This window comes from Zeus faber (assembly GCF_960531495.2).
Source record: "Zeus faber genome assembly, chromosome: 3".
Lineage (NCBI taxonomy): Eukaryota > Metazoa > Chordata > Actinopteri > Zeiformes > Zeidae > Zeus > Zeus faber.
In genome coordinates this window covers 18,613,099-18,632,868 of record NC_137190.1, presented here as the reverse complement: position 1 = coordinate 18,632,868, position 19,770 = coordinate 18,613,099, and the positions used below count along the sequence as shown (strand labels likewise).

Here is a 19,770-nt window from a genome sequence, read left to right as displayed (position 1 = left end):
AATTATTATTATTACTTTTTTTTTTTTTTTTTAAACAAAACTGTAAAAACATCAGGACAAACTACAAATGAGACTGATCTGGCATAAGCACATGCATTAACCTCAACATTTGGATAGAAGAGTATTCGGTACTAAATGCTACATGAGTTAAGGGGTCATTTTACGGAGAGGTGAATGAGACGCCGGCAACAAACAATGTTACTCTTTTTTTTTTTCCCTTCATTTTTTAAGAGTTCCTAATCAATTGGCGCCGAAACGTATTGACCCAAGCAACTCGGCCAATGAGGACACGCTCAGAAACCCTAACTCATGAATATCCATGTCTTCCCCAAAAGTGCTCTAGTATCTGTAATCTCGCGGAATGTGACTCTTGAGTACAAATGTGAACATGGCGTTTGACGCGTTACCTCCTATTGGCTGTGTTTGCTTTAAAAAAAAAACAACAACAACAACAACAATTTAAAGGGGACCTATTATGCTCCTTTTCGACGGGTCTCTAAGGTCCCCAAACCAATGTCATTTTTTTTGCTGAAAATACCACTCAGATTATGCCTTCGACCCATTCTAACATGCCTCTAAAAACCCTCCTGTGCCTGACGCTCCGTTTCAGTCAGGCATTCATTCGCTTTAAATGCTGCTGTTCCCCACACCACTCAGGGACAGTTCGCCCCAGTTCTGTCAGCCCGTTGTATGAAGTACGTGAACTTTCACTTTTTTAACTTAAGCAGTCCACAAAAATCTGTTTTTGAGCAAATCTGAAGTGAGGAATAAGCAATCCAGTTGCTTCACTCAGATCTACAAGGCCTCATTTAAAAGTTTGTCCCGACTTTCGTAAGGAAAGGGCCCTGCACTGCCGGTCGCACCGCACGGGACAACATACAGGGCTTTTTTGTTTGTTTGCTTCATTCAGGACACGTTGGAAAATAAAATTGAAAGTACATCTACAATAAAAACACACTGACAGGATCACGGGGGGAAGCTGCGTAGCTTCCTCTTTCTTTTAAAAGATTTGTGCTGGTCTCTACAGCCATTAGAGTAGTTCCCATGCTCAGCTCTTAGCTTCGATGCTAGTGGGTCCGGTGGCACGGATGGAGTTACTCAAATGGAGGGCGGGTCTAATTCTAATGAAGCTCCACTTGATGATGGAAGGGGCTGCAAATCTGAACGGGTTGTTTCACCACACATTTGCTGAAACTGACAGCTCACAATGAACTGACTGGGTTGTCAGTTTGTGTGTTAGTAGATCAATCAGAGACCCAAATGTATGTGCATAACCACTGACAAAGTTAGTTTTTCCACAATAGGTCCCCTTTAAGTCATTGTACAAATTTATGGAATATGCTTTTTTAAGTCCAATTTGATTGTATTACTTTAGTTGTGATTACTGTATTTTCAGTATAACCGTGTTGTTAGTAATGTTTTTTTTATGTTGGAAATTACTACCATAAGAAGCATGCCAATGTCTATGTCAAAATCCCAATAAGAATATTTTGAAAAGATTTTTTAAATTGAATTTCCATTACTGGAGGCTATTTGCACACAATATGCCCATTAGTCAATGTAATTTGGGTATGCACTGTATAAAAAAAACAACCAAATATCATTTAGATTAAACTAATGGAGTATTTTTATTGTAAAAGAAAAAACTTCAGAATTTCTTCAAATCTGTCCAAAGGAGTGAATTTTCCTTTCTCTGTTTTTTTCCTCTTTTTTTCTGCCATTGTGAAATAAACAAGAACTAAACAAATGTTATGTTTGGTATACTGTATATTGATGCATTGTTTTTATTTTGATGCTCCCACCCACTCCTGCACTAACCAAAATCGATTCAGGCCGCAGCGAATTATAAAAAGCAAATATTTAGAGGTACAGGGTGCCTGGAGGTATGATGCATAACCTTTAATTCAAAACTGTTGCTAACATTTCTTTACCTACTTGTGTTTTATTAGTGTTTGGATTTCATTGCCAATTCTAATGTGATTAATGTATACAGTTATTCTAAAAAACAGTAGACATCAAGGTACATACAGTATATGGTTCTGAAAAGTAAATCACACATTAATTCAGATAGCCTTTGAAAACAATATATTTTTGGAATATTGTCCTATACCAGCCCTATAAATAGCTTATTAATTTTTGTTTGTTTTTTACTAAGGATGTCAGTGTATAGTGAGGATTTGTTTTTGTTCTTGCTGAATGGCCTGATCTCCTAATTCCTGTCTCTGTATAACACCACTTTTAGCTTTTCAGAGCATCTTCCGCATATAAACATTAATTATTTATTTCTTACATAATCACAAGAACATTTTGTTCATTTTAGCCACAGTATATTGCCACGTGACTTCATATATCGGTATAGCCTACTGGTTTTTCTACCTCCACAGACAGAATCAATACCTCTATTCCCTAATTAGCTCTTTCCACATTTCATCCTTTTCATTTTGCTTTATCACCAGTTCGTTGTCTGATGGGTTCCCTCTGGAAGGGGAGGGGTGAAAAAAGGCGAGGTCCTGTTGTCAGATGTGTCAGTCTCGCCAGCCAGGCCCCGCCCACCTCAGCGGAGGCATTACATAGTGCTGGTGCTCCTGCACTTAGCAACGGCGCCTCGGCAACAGAGTCAAGGCAACAGAGCTCCACAGCAACAGAGTGCCGTGTCTCCTCAATGGAGCTGCCATTGGGCGGACCAGCGCTCAGACACTACACACAGAGCAGACCCAGACCCCACCGCCAGAAACTCAACTACCGGCCCAGCAGACCACAGGTACTGTGAAAGACTAAATCAAAGAGGAATAAGGAGGGATTAAGGAAAAGATGGGGTGTGTGTGTGTGTGTGTGTGTGTGTGTGTGTGTGTGTGTGTGTGCGTGTGCCTGTGTATGTGTGTGTGTGTGTGTGTGCGTGCGTATATGTGTGAGTGTTCGTGACCATGAAAAATAAATTGTGTCTGTGTGTGCGTGTGTGCGTGTGTGTATGAGGACAAAATGAAAGGTAGTGACGGATGGCAGGAATGTAACAGGGTAGAATGAGAGAGCCATTGAAATGCTTGGAGGCAGGGGGGAGGGATGGATGGGGGGAGAGAGGGAAGCACAGGATGCCTGGTGCCTGCTTTAATAAGGCATTCCCATTGTACTGTGTATTGTGGCCACCAGCTGATTGAACCGCCCAGACTTCACGTTTCTATGTGTGTGTGTGTGTGTGTGTCTGCATGTGATTGAGTGAGTGTGAGTAATTGATGCGGGTGTTAGTGCTCTATAAATCTCTTTGCTTGCAGTCTCTAATTATAGCTAGAGGTCTTTTCATTTTCAAAGAATTCTGAAGGGAATGCGCCGTGTGTGTGTGTGTGTGTGTGTGTGTGTGTGTGTGTGTGTGTGTGTGTGTGTGTGTCATCTCCATTATTTACTGAGCTAAACATGTTTCGCTGCGCTGTTGGACACCTATGTACAAGGCTATAGTAATGGTGAAAGCCAAGTTAAAGGGTTGGAAATTCAGGCAATTCCCCTGAGAAGATATCGTGTAACAGAGACTTATGCTTCACATCCCTATTTGTGGATAATGTGACATTATTGGGTTTTCTCTTGATCGTGTTGCCAACAAACAGTGCCTCCCAAGGACAATGATTATATTATGGCTGGATGTTGAATTTCAAAATATAAAATATGCACCAGTTTGTTTTTTGGTGTAACTGTCTCTGCGTTTCTGTTTGTGTATGTGATGAATAGGAACCAATAATTGAAAGTGAAAATGAAGCCCTTGAGCTCATGGGGCGTGTGGATGAAGGAGTTGAAGAGTTCTTTACTAAAAGAGTACTTCCAGTTGAAACGCTGTGAGTACCTGGAGCTTCCAAATAAATACCCGCCGTCTTTATAATTGACAACGACGGAGATGGAATGTCTTACCAATGGCGATTGGGCAAGGGGTGTACTAAGTTATTCTGATCTTTCGAACAGGAAAAAACAGGAAGAAGATGAACAGTTAACAATTACGGTGCAAGAATCCGCTCCGGCCAGCTCTGCCCCTTGTCCACCTCAAAGCAAGACACTGAGAAGGAAGCTCGGCGACTTCTTCACCCTGAGAAAGAGACGGGGTCTGAAGACAGAGACGAGCCACGAAGGGCGGAAGAAAGCGTCCATCGCCGATTTCATCCGGCCTCTCCGAGAGGCGGCCCGGGCTGAGAAGGATAAAGACAAGGACAGGGTGAAGAAGAACGACAAAGAAAATGAGAGAGAGAAAGAGAGGGAGGAAGGTGGCACTGCAGAACCTGCGCAGGAGGAGAAGCCCGGCTCAGGTCCGCCGGCGCTCAGGGGCGATGCGGTGCCCCCTCGACGCGCACTGAGAGAGGGGAAGTCCCAGTCACTCATCCTGCTATCTGGGTCAGCCGGATCCGGGACAGCCAACACCAGGCACGCTGAAAAGGTGCGTTTTGTTTTTATATACAAAGCAGTAGATAGTCGGAGAAGAGGGACCAAAGTATAGACACGTTTTAAAAATCCCTCGTTTCTCTTCTCTTACTGATGTTTTCAGAAACATTTGGAGGGCCAGCACAGCTTTGAACAAAAACTCCACCTGATGCTCCAACGTATCGGGGTGTCCAAAGCCCAGCCGGGAGAGCCGCAGGTGCACAGGTTTATAAGAGAATGCATAATGCAATTGTACTTTCAGAAGCAGGTGCAAACGTTTGAAATAATTTTTAAAATATCAAATTGTAACTCATCTAGAATCAGGAGAGAGAGATGAAAAAGGCAGAGTCTGAAGGTACGTCTTGCGTTGCGGATGTTTATTGTGTTTTTGCAATATGTTTTCACATTTTGATTTTCGGTTGGATTGGAACATATACGAATTCATCTAAGTAGTCAAAAATGTTGTTCCATGTCATCAGGTTGACATCTTTACCTTTTCTAGAGGTGGATCACATTAAAGCTTAGTTTGTGTGAAGAGAAAATGAATGAAGGAAGTTGAGTTTTGGTACACACTTACATACTATACTATACATACTATAAGGGCATACTTATGCAAAATAAAAGTTTTAATGTATTAAAATCTAGATTGCCACTAACAACTTGAATAATGTTGATATTTTTTGTTAAAATGATGTTCAAATATATCTCCTTTTTGAATTAGGTACTATCATTGATAGTAAACCTGAGCCGCCACCTACTTTCACAAAACCCAGAACAATGTCGACCTCATCAGGTAACACACACGCAAACACAATATCTTAAATGTATTATTTATACATATGTTCCTCTCAATAATTTGCACATTTGCATTATCTTAGATACAAGGCATCAAATTCGGCAAAGTGCATCAGCGCATGAATCGGCTGGGAAACCCGCTTTGCTGCCCAAGCCAATTATCAAGCCCGGCCCGCAACCTGTAACGTCCGGACGCAACACTCCTGAGAACGAGCTCGCCCAAATACAAGAAGGAGAGACGCTCCCACCTACTGATCCGAGCCAATCTGCCATTACATCTTCCCCATCTTCTTCCGCCCTCACAACTACCGCAACAGTTACTAAACCTACTTTAGAACCAATCCCTGATTCGAATGATGTTGCATACCCTTCAAAGAACCCCCCTCTCCCTGACTCAGATGTATGCATTGACTCTGTTCAGCCCCCCACAACCACTGCGACTAGCGATGCCACTGACTCATCCGCCGACCAACTCTCCCCGACAACCATCACAGTTTCCACCGCAGCCATCGAAACCGCGACCTCTGTCAGCACTTACTCTATTTCGTCTGAGTCCATCGCTCCAAAACCTTCTATCGCTTCTGACTCAACAACTCTAACTACCCCTTCCATTACCACCTCCGTTCCTGTAGCCATTAAGGAAAGCTCCGCTTCTGTGGCATCAGCCGATCCATCATCTAACACACCTTTGCCCGTGTTTAATGGCGCCACAACAGACTATACTCCGGCTACTTCCAGTACTGACACATCTTCCGTCACCACCATCGTGGACACAACTTCCTCAGTGCCAACAAGTATCTTAGATGATCCAGCACTCTGCTCTGCCACCACCAGCTCAGTTACTATCTCCTCTCGCTCTGACTCCACCTCGGCCCCTGTTGCATCCACCACCTCTGAAATTCTAGCTTCACCAGCCACTAAAATATCGACTCCCACTCACGACTCTATTAATATGGCATCTCCTAGTACCGCTATCCTCTCAGCAGACAGCACTACAGGTCCGTGTGCTGGTTTTGACGCCGGCCCGTGCTGTGCGTCTGCAGCACCGACCCAACGCGACGCGGCCTCTCCTCCCGCTGACGTCGTCATCTCCGCTTCACCTTCCGACCAAACCAACCCCGTCACCCTGGTCACCACAGGCATCACTGATACCTCCTTTACTAACTCACCCATGCCAGCTTCCACTAATGCAACAAACCATACAACCACCACTTCCTCCGATACTAATTCAGAGATCCCGGCCTCAGTTCACTCTTCTGCGACTGACGACCAAGACTGGACAACCAATAACGTCATCAGTACCGTTCCAGCCAGTTCTACGGTTACTACTGCTGCAAAGTCAGGTGCTGGAGCTCCTCCCGATTCCACCCGTCCAACGCCCTCTCACTCTGAAAGCCCAGCCCAACATAACAATTTGCAAACATCGCCGGGAGATGCCGAATCGAGTCAAGAGTCTTCAGTAAAAGGTAAGCTTCAAGTTCCGTGCATATATTTTTTTCCGTCTTAATGTATGCATGCATTCGTTTCTAGTTTTTGAGGGCTCGTGTATTATATTTTAATGGTGTATTTTGTGATTCAACTCTCCAACAGATGAAAGCGATACGTGTGTTCAAAGAGGCAATCCAAACAAGTCGGATGAAAGCAGTCAAGAGGTGAACACCAGGAATGACAATGAAACTGAACAAGAAAAAGCGCTTCTGGAAGAAAATGGGAGGACTAACGATGACACCATGAGAAAGGAAAGTGGACTAGAGAAAGCTGAACTGGATGATGGTAAGGGTAGGGTAGATGGTGAACAGAAAGAAGAAACAGACAAGAAATAATTTGGATCGAAGAAGGTAGTATGCAATGACATAATTGTGGGACCAACTACTGTGAAAGAGGGCAGAAGAAGCCACAGTACTGGGGAAAGATGGGGGTCTACGTCTTACTACAGGGACTGACACATCACAGCAGCACACCACAAATGGTGGACCAAAGGACCAAAGATCTGCGATCCCCATTTGACATAATAAGACAAATCCAGCAGTGTCTTTGTCCTTTCTTTTTTTTTAACCGATATGTTAAAATTTTGAATTGCACGTATAATTATGTACTGTAAGAAAACAACTGTGGTAAAATATGTTTACAATAGATGGGTAAGATAAATACTCTTGACTATTAAATGGATTATTAAATGGATTGAGTAATTCCTTTGACTTCCTTAAAGAAAGAAAATTAAAGAGGAATTCTGGATTAAAATGGCAACATGTCAAGGCTACACAGATTTAACAGTCTACAGTAAAGCTTTTTTCTTAGTTTGGATAACTAATGTTAATTGTTTTATTTAATGTAATAGCAAACAGATTAAGAAGATTGAGAAGTAAATAAATGAACTATATTTTTATAACACCGAACCTGTAAGGATTCAAATTCAGTGTTTTGGAATAATGGTATAATTAGAGGAATGCAAAAGTATTCAAAATGCTTCGTCTAGTTGCCTTGTAATAACATATAATTACCAATATAATTTTGAATTACATGTCCAATTTATGCTTGTATCTTTTTGGTAGGACGATACATCGAAGAAAACTAAATGTCCAGGGCTAAAATTATGGAGCATTATAATATATAGATTCCCTGTTTATGCAGTGAGTAAACCACCTTAAATTGCAATAGTCATATTAATGTATCTTCCCTTTTACCAAGCACTGAACGGCAAGTGTTCCATATGCAGAGGTAGAATGAAAACTGATAAAAAACAAAATGATCATTTAAATGAATAACAATAAATTAATAATGATAAATACTCTCAATATGGATGGTAACAAACAGTGAATATGATTGACTGATAAATGTATTACAATTTAAGGCTGTTTATTCACCGTGTGAAGCACGGGCCAAGAGGCGCAAAACTAGAGAATTACACAGTGCTCCTATCAACATAAATCCACATTTTTTTTTAATATTTTGACAGAATTTTAGTATCATATTTTGACATTTACACTTTTAGTTAGGCCTACCTGAACTATAAAACCTACAGTACACCTCCAAATAGATGCAAACAGTTTACAAACACCTCAAATGAATTGGGATTTGATCACACTTTTGCGTTTTACCCCTCGGAGTCTTAGAAAAAGGTTCGAAAAGCGGCCTCAGCCAAACAATGAGACACTCCTCCACAAGGTGACGAGTGTGTTGTTCATCACGATGCCCACACGGTGGATATTTATTTTGAGCTCTTTTTGGTACCTGTAAAACACGCGCAAATCCGGTACGAATCACAGATTCACCATTTCATCCGATCAAACAAACAATTTATGCATATTAAAAAAAAAAAATAATACTTCTGTCGAATACAATCAATAAGTTATTATTATTATGACTATAATAATAATAACAATAATAATAATAATAACAACAACAGGAATACACCGATAAAACAAACAAAGAAACAGACAAAATATCGAAGAATTATCTAATAAAAAACTTCAAATATTTGCAATAAACTTAATATGCATTAATATGAGAAAACTACTTACGCACCATCTCTCACACAAAAGCCATGATACACAAAAAAAAAAAAACCCCAAAACAAAACAAAACAAAACAAAAAAAACCATCCAGGCTGTAGTGCACACTCCGGGCAGACAGGCGTCGCTCTGACCACCCCGCCGCGCCATCGCCGAGAGCAGCGCGCGGAAGCAGCACGGCGGCGACGTAACCGCGAAGGGAACGACAATAGAGCGTCCTCTCGGCGGCCTTGGCTCCCGCGGCGCTGCTGCGTTAACTCACCCGTTCGGTTCCCCCCCCCCACCCCACCCCACCCCACCACCGACCACCACCGCTCCGGTGCACCCCCGGTGGGCGCGCGCGCTTCTCGCCGTTCCTCGACGTCGGACTCCGCCGGACGATCGCGGCGTCTCGTGCTCGGTACTCGTCATGGCGCTCGTGCCGAGTCGCTCCAACACCGGCTGGCCGCGCGGAGGCTCCGTGCCGTTCGCGAGCAAGTACATCAGCTCCGGGAAGCCGCTCACCCTGGAGAGGACCATCAACCTGTACGGTCCACACCACCAGCCGACTCACTACAATATATCTATGATATTTATACTGTGTATATATATATATATAAATATAGGTGTACGTGTGGTTTCGGCGCTTTGCTTTGGTCTGATTCCTTAACCGCTATCGTTTGATTTTAGGTTCATTGTGTCGTGCCAAATTTTCTCTTTTTTAAAAAAAAATGTGTCCGTATGCTTATTATTGCCTGTTTTGCGGTAACAACGCTATTTCTCAGTTGGCCCTTGTTTTGCCCCTAACCAAAACAAATTCACGGAACTGACGTTGAGATCCAGCCATATGGAGGCTAATATCAGTGTGTTCTATGTGTTTCAGATACCCCTTAACAAACTACACATTTGGTACCAAGGAGCCTCTCTATGAGAAGGACAGCTCCGTGGCGGCCAGGTTCCAGAGGATGCGGGAGGAGTTTGACAAGATGGGCATGCGGAGGACAGTGGAGGGCGTGCTCATCGTCCACGAGCACCGGCTGCCCCACGTCCTGCTTCTGCAGCTAGGGACCACTTTCTTCAAGCTGTGAGTATGACCGACGGCCGCCGTCGCCGGATGCCGCCGACGGCTGCTTGGCCTCTGTGTTCACGGCCCGAGCCATGTTTGCTCCTCTCCTTCAGGCCGGGGGGAGAGCTGAGTCCGGGAGAGGACGAGGTGGAGGGCCTGAAACGTCTCATGACCGAGGTAACGGCGTCCCTCGCGTGGATGGGGAATACCGCCCGTTTTCAGCATTTAAAATGTCATAAACGATACCCCTCCAAGTGGTTATGCATGCCAATTTCAATTGAAACGGTGCAACTTGAAGGGGAAATGTACACATGTTTGAGCTTTTAAAGAAAATATAATCGCAAGCCATCATAAACCCCCCTAGATTTTCTGTTCTAGCAGCAGAGTGAGCTGAATGTAGAATGTAGCAGAAGCGTTATCATTTTAAAATGATAACGCTTCATCCGCTTTTCTTCTGCAACCTGGAAACTAGGGCTTGCAAAACTCAGAATGCTTCACACACAGCTTCACATCTAACATTTCTTATTGCACAAGGTCACTCGTGAGATCTTTCTAAATCCATTGCCTGTAACTTTGTCTGCCGATAATGGGTGCGTCTGCGCAGGGGGCTATAGTTTTGCACATTTTTATGCTGAAAATGGGCGGTGTGTTCTCCATGAAGTGTCTTGCATTTGTGGAGTGAGCTGACTTGATTTACTGCTGTGTTCCTGCGTTAGATCCTTGGACGGCAGGATGGCGTGAAGCAGGACTGGGTAATTGACGACTGCATCGGCAATTGGTGGCGCCCTAACTTTGAGCCCCCACAGGTGAGTGTACTCGGCAGGGCAGAGGACACGTCGGTTACAGCTTCCCATCATGTGGAATTTGCGTGCTGCCTTACCAGTCTAGACATAAATAATGTTAATAATTAGAACTGGTAAAAACACCGCAGCCAAACTAGAAAGTGGCACTTTTGCAGTCTGAGGTGGGGGAATGTAATTCAGCATTTGTTGGTGGCGTCTCTATGGATGTGCCAGGGGCCTAGAGCTCTTTGGGAACTTGTTTACTTGAATTAATCCAGGAACGGATGCAGGCTCTGCAGGGATTTCAATGTTTTATAAACTGTTCCATTGTTTCAGACACTGTTTTGATTAAAAAAAACAAAACAAAAAAACTGTTAATAGCTTTCACATTTGTACTTGTACTTGTGTGGTTTTCCTATCAGGGTGAAGAAACAAGGTGGTTATACAGACATTTGGGGCAGTATAAAATAAAACTTTGCTTGGTGGTTTTAGAGAAAAGGGACATTGCATTGTCACAACATGCTTTGTTTCTGAAATACCCAGCTCTTTTATAGGAATAATTAATAAGAACGTGGTAATAAGTAAATTAAAGAGCAGACCACTGTTTTCCAGCTATACAATCACTGCATCACTGAGGAAAAAATAAAAACTGGATCAACATTTTGTCATCATTCATAGTTACAGTACATTTGTAAATATGCTGTTACTTGAACATCAGCGCATGTTATCAGTGTCCTGTATAAAGGTCCAACTTAATTGAGTAACTAATCCATACCCCTGTTTGTCATTTTAGTACCCTTACATTCCTGCTCACACGACCAAACCAAAGGAGCATAAGAAGCTGTTTCTAGTGCAGTTACAGGAAAAAGGTCAGTACAGCACCATTTTCTTTCGTTAAACGGCCGTCTCTATGTATTTGATGTTGTCATTTTGGTTTAATACAAATTGCGCTCAATTAATAGAAGGGGTAGCTTTTCGGATGTGTTGCCGTGTGTCGTTGCATTCCATATTCCTCCTCACATTCTCTTTTCCTTGCAGCGCTGTTTGCAGTCCCTAAGAACTACAAGCTGGTGGCCGCGCCGCTGTTTGAGCTCTATGACAACGCTCCAGGGTATGGACCAATCATCTCCAGTCTCCCACAGCTGCTGAGCAGGTACTGTTCACAACTTATTTCATAAATGTGTGAGGGAAGGTGAACAGGGGGTGTCAATGTTAAACGTTAAATGTCAATGTTATAATTATATTCCGGTATTCAAGATTCACCCATAATTTCCACTTGCCTCTAATGTTGATCACTGGGTATGAGAGAGATTATCCTGAAACAATTCCTGTTATAATGGAAGTGAACTGGGATTGGCCAAAAAGCACATTAGCATGAGCCGAGGCATGCTATGCCATGGCTGTTTATTTCAGTTAATTGTAGCCTCTATTTGTGTCTAAATTTGATGTTGAAGTTGCATCCACATGGCAGACATCCTACTTTTTTTTAATCTCACAAGCAATATTGAGGTTTTTAAGTGGGCTGAGACACAAATATGAATAGTAAAGCTATGACCTGTTCAATACACGAGGGAAAGATTTCAGGAATAATATCTTGTTTTACTCTTTCTAAAAGTAACTTTCATTTGATTTGATTTTTTTATTTTTTATTTTATTTTATTTTTTTTAGGTTTAACTTCATCTACAACTAATGGTGTGACCGTGAACAAGGCTGTCTCTGTGAGTGCAGCCGTTAACGATGGATTTCAGAGATGGGGTTGGTGATTTGGAAATACACCATTTGTCACAAAAAGAACTTTCACAGAAAGCTCATGTTAGGTTTGTGGACAGTGCATTGGGTAATTTGCTATTAATAGAGAGAAAATACTGTCTTGTGACTGTTTTTGTTGGTTTGTTTTTTAACTTGGAAAAAAAAAAACGGGCAATTTTCTAGCGTATATGTTGCTTCCTTATTCCAGTGCATTTAAGATTTATTTTACTCTACAGAAGAATACAAATGTTTGATTAAAAAGATACACCAGTTTCTTGTTTTTAACCTGTAATGATTGTGTCTGTGCTTTTTTTTTAAATAAAGCAGTTCTTTTAGAAAATGTGATATTTTAAGGTGTGTGGGTGTTAGTGAGAGAGAAAGGAAAACAGTTGTTTAGGTGAGCAATCTGTAAGGCCTTCAGCGAAGCCACAAATGGCTGTTACCGTTTACAGCTGCACAAAACTGAAGGTATTCGTCCAATTCCTTTTGTAAAGGACCATGACATTTGATGAACTGAACTCGACTTAATTTAGAGAATTAAGAGCTTGTGTTACAACCACTGAAAAGAATGTGACCTGTGTTGTCCCATCTCTCTCACATTGGTGTCAAAATGTTGTTAAACACAATTGTGAAGTTCGGAGGGAGGCCGACAGTGGCCCGGAAGAAAAATTGGAAATGGTGTATGAAATAGTGATAGGCGATATGATTAGTATCTGAAACTTTAAACTCTCAAGGTGCTCTAAAATGAAAATGCAACGTTAATAACCACGGATAAGAAGTATCTTTTGTTTATTGGCAACAGACTACATCGGAATCATGCTTTATTGGCTAAGTATGCTATAACACAAGGAATTTGGTGTGTGTGTGTGTGTGTGTGTGTGTGTGTGTGTGTGTATATACGTGTGTGTATATGTATATATATATATGTGTGTGTGTGTGTATATACTGTATATGTGTGTACTTATGTGGGTGTGTATATCTGTTTGGGTATTTATACACAAAGGATGGGTTAAATGCAGAGGCCTCATTGCACCCGCCACCACCCAAGGTGTGTGTGTGTGACAATTAAAGATTCTTCTTCTTCATATACACACTCACATAGAGTATTTTTATGTGTGTGTGTGTGTGTATATGTATGTACATACTCACATACATATACAGTGTGTGTGTGTGTGTGTGTGTGTGTGTGTGTGTGTGTGTTGCGGACCAAGGGGCGTGGTCAAGACGCAGCTGCAGACGGCAGCATGGCTCCCTTTCCCGTGGCAGCCCACCTGCCTCGTCTAGGCCGAATCAGCTGTTGGGTCCGACTGGGGGCGGGGAGCTTTCTTCATGTTTGTCTTGCGGAGAGGGATCGTCAGCCGATCAGGCGACAGGGCGAAGCGTCATTCCTCCTGCGCCCGAAATCATTAAGTCGTCGTTTAGCGTTTTCGCGAACGAGCCTTTCTGTTTAGACGTATTATTAAGGATTCTCGCATGTTGGCAATCCAGCGCCAGAAAGCCTCCGTCTCCCTCCCTAAACCCCGAGCGGTGGGCAGACTCCCACCGGCAGACACAATATCAATGTGTACGCGTGTGTATGTGTATATACACGTGTATATATATATGTGTGTGTGTATATACATGTGTGTAAAGCTAATTTTAAGAAATGTGTATTTGCAATGAGTAACGGCCCAGCATCAGAAACAGAGTGTCCAAATAGAAATTCTAAACAACGCTCTGGTTTGGATGCTAGAACTGTACATTTCGAAGTGTCTTTTGTTTGGGACGTGTTTGAGACCAGTTCTAATCGAAAGATATTTGTTCAAAACCCGAACGCTTCCGATTTATTCGGGCAACATGACGTCGCGGGTGTACGTGGAGATGACGTCATTTGCGTGCGACACGGGCAGCGTGGGACCAGTGTGGATTACTTCCATGTATTTCAACTGTTTGTTTTGAACGCGAGATCGTTGACATGAGTTCCAAACGACGGCAGGGCGACGGCGACCAAACAGAGAACAGAAAAAGGAGGAAGAAGCGCGAAGAAATCGCGCAACTTTGTTCCGATATAGAAGAGGAGGCGGTGAAGAGAAGTGTGAAGGAAGCGTGGAGCCAGAGAGCTCACTACTCCCACGGTGAGATCAGAGAACACGCAAGGAACCAGGGGCTTGATTAAGAATAGAAGGAAGGTTGTTATATAAAATGGCGTGCTTACCTTATTATATTGTTATTACCACATTGTAAACATTGTCGTTATTATTATTATTATTATTATTATTATTATTATTATTATTGTTGTTGTTGTTATTATTATTATGTTGCTTGATTAACTGTATTGTATTGAAAATACTGGATGGACAACCTGAGCCACTCGTATGGACTTGCTGTGTTTCAAATACACTCATTTCTTTGGACCATTATTTTGTTAGCATACATTATGTCTCCTACTCTGCATCACCGTTCCTCCCTACAGGGAATTTGGAGTTGGACTGTAGCCCTTTCCCTCATTGCATCATCCAGAACTTCATCAGCAGCGAGACTTTCGCAGAGAACCTGCAGCGAGAGCTCCTGGAACTCAACTTCCAGGAGAAGTCGAATGACCTGTATAAATTTAAACAGGTGTGTGAAGTGTGCGTGCACAGAATACCATATCTGTTAATACTACTCATTGTGTACTTGGAAAAATCCACTACTCAACAAAATAAACACACAGGCCTTCAGATTCAGTGAACTTTGTTACTAGTAAATTTGGTCAGTAATCCGTATTAGAAAGTCCCCATGGAAACTTCTGGCTAAAGTCAGAAGAATTGAAGTACCTAAATATAGCTGCAGGCTGCAATACAGGAAGTTTACAAATTTTCGAGTTCCCATGGAACCTAGCATCAGTTCGTGCTGGCGCTCGTCTTAACATCAGAATTACATCTAAAACAAGTTTAATTGTCAGAGTTCCCATTGAATGCAGCATCGACTCGCGTAATTATGCCGTAAGTCCTGGTGACACACGGAATTACTAATGCAAAGATACACTTGTTGCGTGTTTATGACTTCATCCTAAAAATTAGAAGGTGGCTGTCTACTACCTGTAGTGCAGTCCTGCCTCACGCTGTCTCTGTGGAAGGAAATCACTCCATGTGGAAGTTTACCGACAACACGGTTTCATCCAAACAGATTAAACGTTATATAGCTGCAGGCAGCATACACGGGGTTCAGTTTAGTCATAATACAGTTTTCCAGGTTCTCTGAAACGCAGCACGAGTTACAATTTTCACAGTTCATATTGAACGCCGCATCGGCTCCTCCGGTCTATCGTCTCTTGGTTGCTCGCCCCGCAGAGCAACCTCTATGTGGTCTACACAGTGCAACTCTTCAAATGCAAATGGCTACCGAGAGACGGAAACCAGACTTATATAACATCAGTTCATGATGTCTCAAAGCGTCCAGCTCCCCAAACGAATCAAGGTACACCAACTTCTGGTAAATTTGCAATGTTTTTTCACTAATTCCTGCTACATATGTAGATCGATGTGGATAAAACTTGCACCACAGGTTGTCTGAAACGCCCCGGTCCCAATGCCACCTCAGCAATGTCCGTGGGTTCTGTGGTTGTTGTGTTCCAGACACTTTTAGCCCGAAAAATGCCAAGCTGAAAAATAATAATAAAAATCTGAATTAAAACAATAGGGATCCAGGTGTGAGAACCTCACTGTAGAGTGAGTCATATACTGTAGATAGTGAGGTATTTACACTAATTGTATAAACATCATCTGGTGGAACTTCTCACAGCGCCTTCAGCGGGGACGTCTTCTTTTTTAATCTTTTAAAATCTTTACTTGGTTCTTTTCTTCACAGTCTGATGACCTAAGGAAGAGAACGGAACCTCATATAGCAGGCTTGAGGTAGAGATCAGTGCTGATTGTTGTGTGTGCATATGTGAGTGGTTAAAGTTTGTGTTTGTCATGTGCATGCATTTTGCTGTCGCGCAATGGTATAGAAAACTTGATGTGAGAGCTTAAGTATTACTCTGACGACATTGTACTTTGTTTGTGGTGTGTTTGTACTGTGTGTGTGTGTGTATGTGTATATGTATGTATGTATGTATGTATGTGTATATATATATATATATATATTGATATGATATACACAAAATGTATTTATACCAGGGCAGCTTTATTTGGGCCCTTTCGTTTCTGGCTGGAAGAAGTGTTGGGTGTCACACTGGAGCCCACGGTGGACATTTCCTGTGCCAAATATCAATATACCGGTAAGTTGTGTCATAAAGCTCTGTGATCAAAGCATTGAACCTCCAAATGGTTTTGATAAGGGCTCTGTTTATATTTGTCACCGGTCCCTTCCTCTCTAGACATTCTTCTATGTCATGATGACGAACTGGAGGGGAGGCGTGTTGCCTTCATCTTGTACCTGCTGCCTCCATGGCAGAAGAGCGATGGAGGAACCCTGGATCTGTTCACCACAGACAGTGAGCATCGTGCCTTTTGATTTCTGCTTTTTCTGTCCAAAGTCTAGTGTCTTTCAGTGAAGTCTTTTTTTTTTTTTTTGACTGGCACGACTGGCCCCCTGGTCACTACAGAACCCGGTGGATAGAACATACAAGTTCCTTTAAAAGGTAAATGTGCTTTTTCTTCAGGTCACTTCCAGCCACAGACTGTAGCCAAGTCCCTCGTGCCTTCCTGGAACACACTCGTTCTCTTTGAGGTGTCTCCGGTCTCGTTTCACCAGGTAATCCCCCGCAAAACCGGTGTTCCCCTTTAAATATCCCTGGTTCAGTGTCGAGGTGGAGCGACCGAGTCAGAAGCTTTTGTTTTTTCTTCGTTTCAGGTGGCGGAGGTTTTGTCTGAGGACAAGTGCCGCCTGTCTCTGAGCGGCTGGTTCCACGGGCCGTCTTTGGAGCGCCCCCCTCCGCACGTAGAAGCCCACGTTCCAAGGAGTCCCCACTTACCACGAGATGTACGTTTCAAAAAATGCGTCCAAACAAATGTGTTCGACTCGCATTGTTTTCTGGTTGCACGTTGAAAGTCGTTCATCGAATTTGTGCGTTTGCGTAGGAGACGTTGTTGCTGGAGTGGGTGAACCCGACGTATCTGGGGATTTCGTACCAGGAGCACATTCAGGAGAATTTTGAAGAAAGCTCAGAGATACAACTCAAGAATTTCTTGAAGGTTCATTTTATTTTTAATATTATTATTATTATTATTATTATTATTTATTATTATTATTATTATTATTATTATTTTTTTTTTTACATTTGTTAGTTTCCTTTCTTTTTCTTACATTTTTCTCTTTTTGTTCTTTCACTCTTCATTTTTTCCGTTGATTCGGTCATCAGGAGGAGAAGTTCTTGGAGGTCAGTGAGGCTCTGCGGGGTGTTGAGGTGCATTGGACGAGGAGAGGTCCACCAAATAAGAGGTATCTTTCCACGGTGTCAGTTGGACAGCAAGTACTGCAGCATTTTAACATATGTACTTGTGGATTCGAAGGTGTTATGAAGTGGCTTCAACGGAGATCGTGCCGCCGTGCATCAGCGCCTGCTTGGAGTTGCTTCGCTCGGAAGCTTTCTTCCTGCTTCTCTCCAACTTCACTGGCCTGAGGTTGCACTTCCTTTGCCCCAATGAGGACGAGGATGAAAATGAAGATGCAGAGAAAGAGAGTGGAGGGCAAGAGGACCCAAGCAATGGAGAAGCGACAGGGTCTTCAACAGATTCACCGTCGGCTAAAAAGAAAACCCAGGATAAAGGTAATATAAAAGGTAATATGTGTGGTTGTGTATATTACCAGAATCCCCCCGCCCTCAGAGTACAAAATGTGTTTGATGACTTGGGTTCTTCACCACAGAATACCTCTGAAGGATAATAAACACTAATATTAAGTTCCGGCCTGGCCCTACCGTCGTGCTTTTCTCCAGAACTCAGCACCCCGGAATGTGTTGGGGAGCTGCGGCGCTGGTCCCATGGCGACTACACTCTGTTACACGACGGAGAAGCAGCCAGAGCGGAGTACGCCCTGGACCTGACGCTGCCCTTCGGCTGCTCCGGTCAGTCCGCACGTGCACCCATATTCTACTCTACGCCCTTCTATTTAGTTTTATTCGTAGATGATGTTTGTCGTTTGTCTTCTGTTGTAATGTAATGTACTGTTTATGATGTGCACTGGGTGATGGGTTGGTTACACAGGTCTTCATCATTCAGGTGAATTTAGGGGAGTTTGGATATGTTGGGCACGGGTGACGATCGCACGCAGTTCACACTGCAGTGAAATATAGATAATTGTAGCAAATACAATGACCCTTACAATTTACATAGAAACATGCATGCCACCTATGTAAGTCATTATCAGGATTTAAGTCAGTCCTAGTTTGTTTTCTTCTTTTCTTTCTTCTCCCTCTATCTTTCAGACTGGCAGTCAGAATCTGGTGGCTTCACGTCATATGTTGCCAGTGAGGAGGATGAGGAGGTGAGTGCTACCGAAAGAGAGTGTGTGTGTGTGTGTGTGTGTGTGTGTGTGTGTGTGTGTGTGTGTGTGTGTGTGTGTGTGTGTGTGTGTGTGTGTGTGTGTGTGTGTGTGTGTGTGTGTGTGTGTGTGCTGTATATGTATACAATATATTGCTGCCATGGTTTCCTTGTCTTTACAGCTTCTGACGGTATATCCAGAGGATAATTCCCTTGCCCTTGTCTACAGGGACAAGGAAACTCTAAAATTTGTCAAACATATTAACCACCGAAGCTGCTCTCAGGCAGATTGCAACTCTCCCGCTAGAGTGTTTTATGACTTCTCTTTTGTGTACTATGAATAAATCTTTTATCTTCTTAAGTTTTGGTTATCCTTTTCTGCCTTAATTGAAATGGGTCGATGAAGTGTGTACTGTAATAAACAAAGCCAGTTGTTACGGTTAGAAAATCTTACTGAAAAGCTTAAAGCTTAAAAGCTAAATTGATGTGGGCCTTTTTAGGAACACTCTGTAAAAATCTAGCTTAAGCTTTGAGCTTAATGTGGCACACATTAAGCTTCAATTTAGTTTGAGTCTGTTTGAATTTAAAATTATAGGCTAATTATAAACAAACGGTTCATGAATTTTGAAACATCAGAAGCAGAATGAATCTGAATTAGAATGAGTTTATTCAAGTCAAAATGGCTGTGCGTGTTTTTAATATCTCCTGAAATACGTCTTGAGTTATAACTGACCAGAGAACGGAGCTCCGGGCAGCTGAGCGGAAATGGAGTAAATAGAAGAGCCCCGATGACCTCTCTGCCTACCACCTTCTCTCAAACTTCACCTCGCGGTTTCCACAGCGAAGGCCACCTTCTACATCCCTGAAATCCACTCATCCGCCTCCAACCCCGGTAAACTGTTTTCCACCTCCACCTCCCAACCTCTTCCCTTTTCAGATGATGACCTTGCCATCTTACTTTGTCGAGAAGGTCAGGGGACATAGGTTGCTCCTTTGCGCATCCCAGCTAGAACACCACCACGGCTCATCTGGAGGAGGCGACCTGTTG

At 42.7% G+C, this 19,770-nt stretch overlaps 2 protein-coding genes across 3 annotated transcripts; both read left to right on the top strand.

Annotated features, from left to right (window-relative positions):
- Positions 1 to 8,860: 8,860 nt before the first annotated feature.
- nudt21 (nudix hydrolase 21) lies at positions 8,861 to 12,552 on the top strand. Its single transcript, XM_079997197.1, has 7 exons — positions 8,861 to 9,227; positions 9,565 to 9,765; positions 9,861 to 9,924; positions 10,464 to 10,553; positions 11,323 to 11,398; positions 11,568 to 11,682; positions 12,199 to 12,552. The coding sequence occupies exons 1-7, from the start codon at positions 9,112 to 9,114 to the stop codon at positions 12,218 to 12,220; spliced, it is 684 nt and encodes a 227-aa protein (XP_079853323.1). The 5' UTR covers positions 8,861 to 9,111; the 3' UTR covers positions 12,221 to 12,552.
- Positions 12,553 to 14,167: 1,615 nt separating this feature from the next.
- Positions 14,168 to 19,083, top strand: ogfod1 (2-oxoglutarate and iron-dependent oxygenase domain containing 1). Of its 2 annotated transcripts, none has more exons than XM_079997440.1 (13): positions 14,168 to 14,393; positions 14,732 to 14,877; positions 16,108 to 16,154; positions 16,419 to 16,519; positions 16,619 to 16,735; positions 16,904 to 16,995; positions 17,095 to 17,223; positions 17,322 to 17,435; positions 17,603 to 17,682; positions 17,754 to 18,010; positions 18,179 to 18,307; positions 18,668 to 18,726; positions 18,905 to 19,083. In XM_079997440.1, exons 1-13 carry the CDS (start codon positions 14,234 to 14,236, stop codon positions 19,064 to 19,066), a joined length of 1,593 nt encoding a protein of 530 aa, XP_079853566.1. In that variant the 5' UTR covers positions 14,168 to 14,233; the 3' UTR covers positions 19,067 to 19,083. The 2 variants fall into 2 exon arrangements, with proteins under 2 accessions (XP_079853566.1, XP_079853565.1); XM_079997439.1 differs by having other exon boundaries at positions 17,754 to 18,022.
- Positions 19,084 to 19,770: the final 687 nt, after the last annotated feature.

Bases quoted from the DNA above. Each gene is read 5' to 3' on its own strand.
- ogfod1 (XM_079997439.1), top strand. From the start codon at position 14,234: ATGAGTTCCAAACGACGGCAGGGCGACGGCGACCAAACAGAGAACAGA. The intron at 14,394-14,731 runs GTGAGATCAGAG...TCCTCCCTACAG, and splicing joins GAGAGCTCACTACTCCCACG to GGAATTTGGAGTTGGACTGT. The intron at 17,683-17,753 runs GTATCTTTCCAC...GTGGATTCGAAG, and splicing joins AGAGGTCCACCAAATAAGAG to GTGTTATGAAGTGGCTTCAA.
- nudt21 (XM_079997197.1), top strand. From the start codon at position 9,112: ATGGCGCTCGTGCCGAGTCGCTCCAACACCGGCTGGCCGCGCGGAGGC. The intron at 9,925-10,463 runs GTAACGGCGTCC...TTCCTGCGTTAG, and splicing joins TGAAACGTCTCATGACCGAG to ATCCTTGGACGGCAGGATGG. The intron at 10,554-11,322 runs GTGAGTGTACTC...TTGTCATTTTAG, and splicing joins CTAACTTTGAGCCCCCACAG to TACCCTTACATTCCTGCTCA.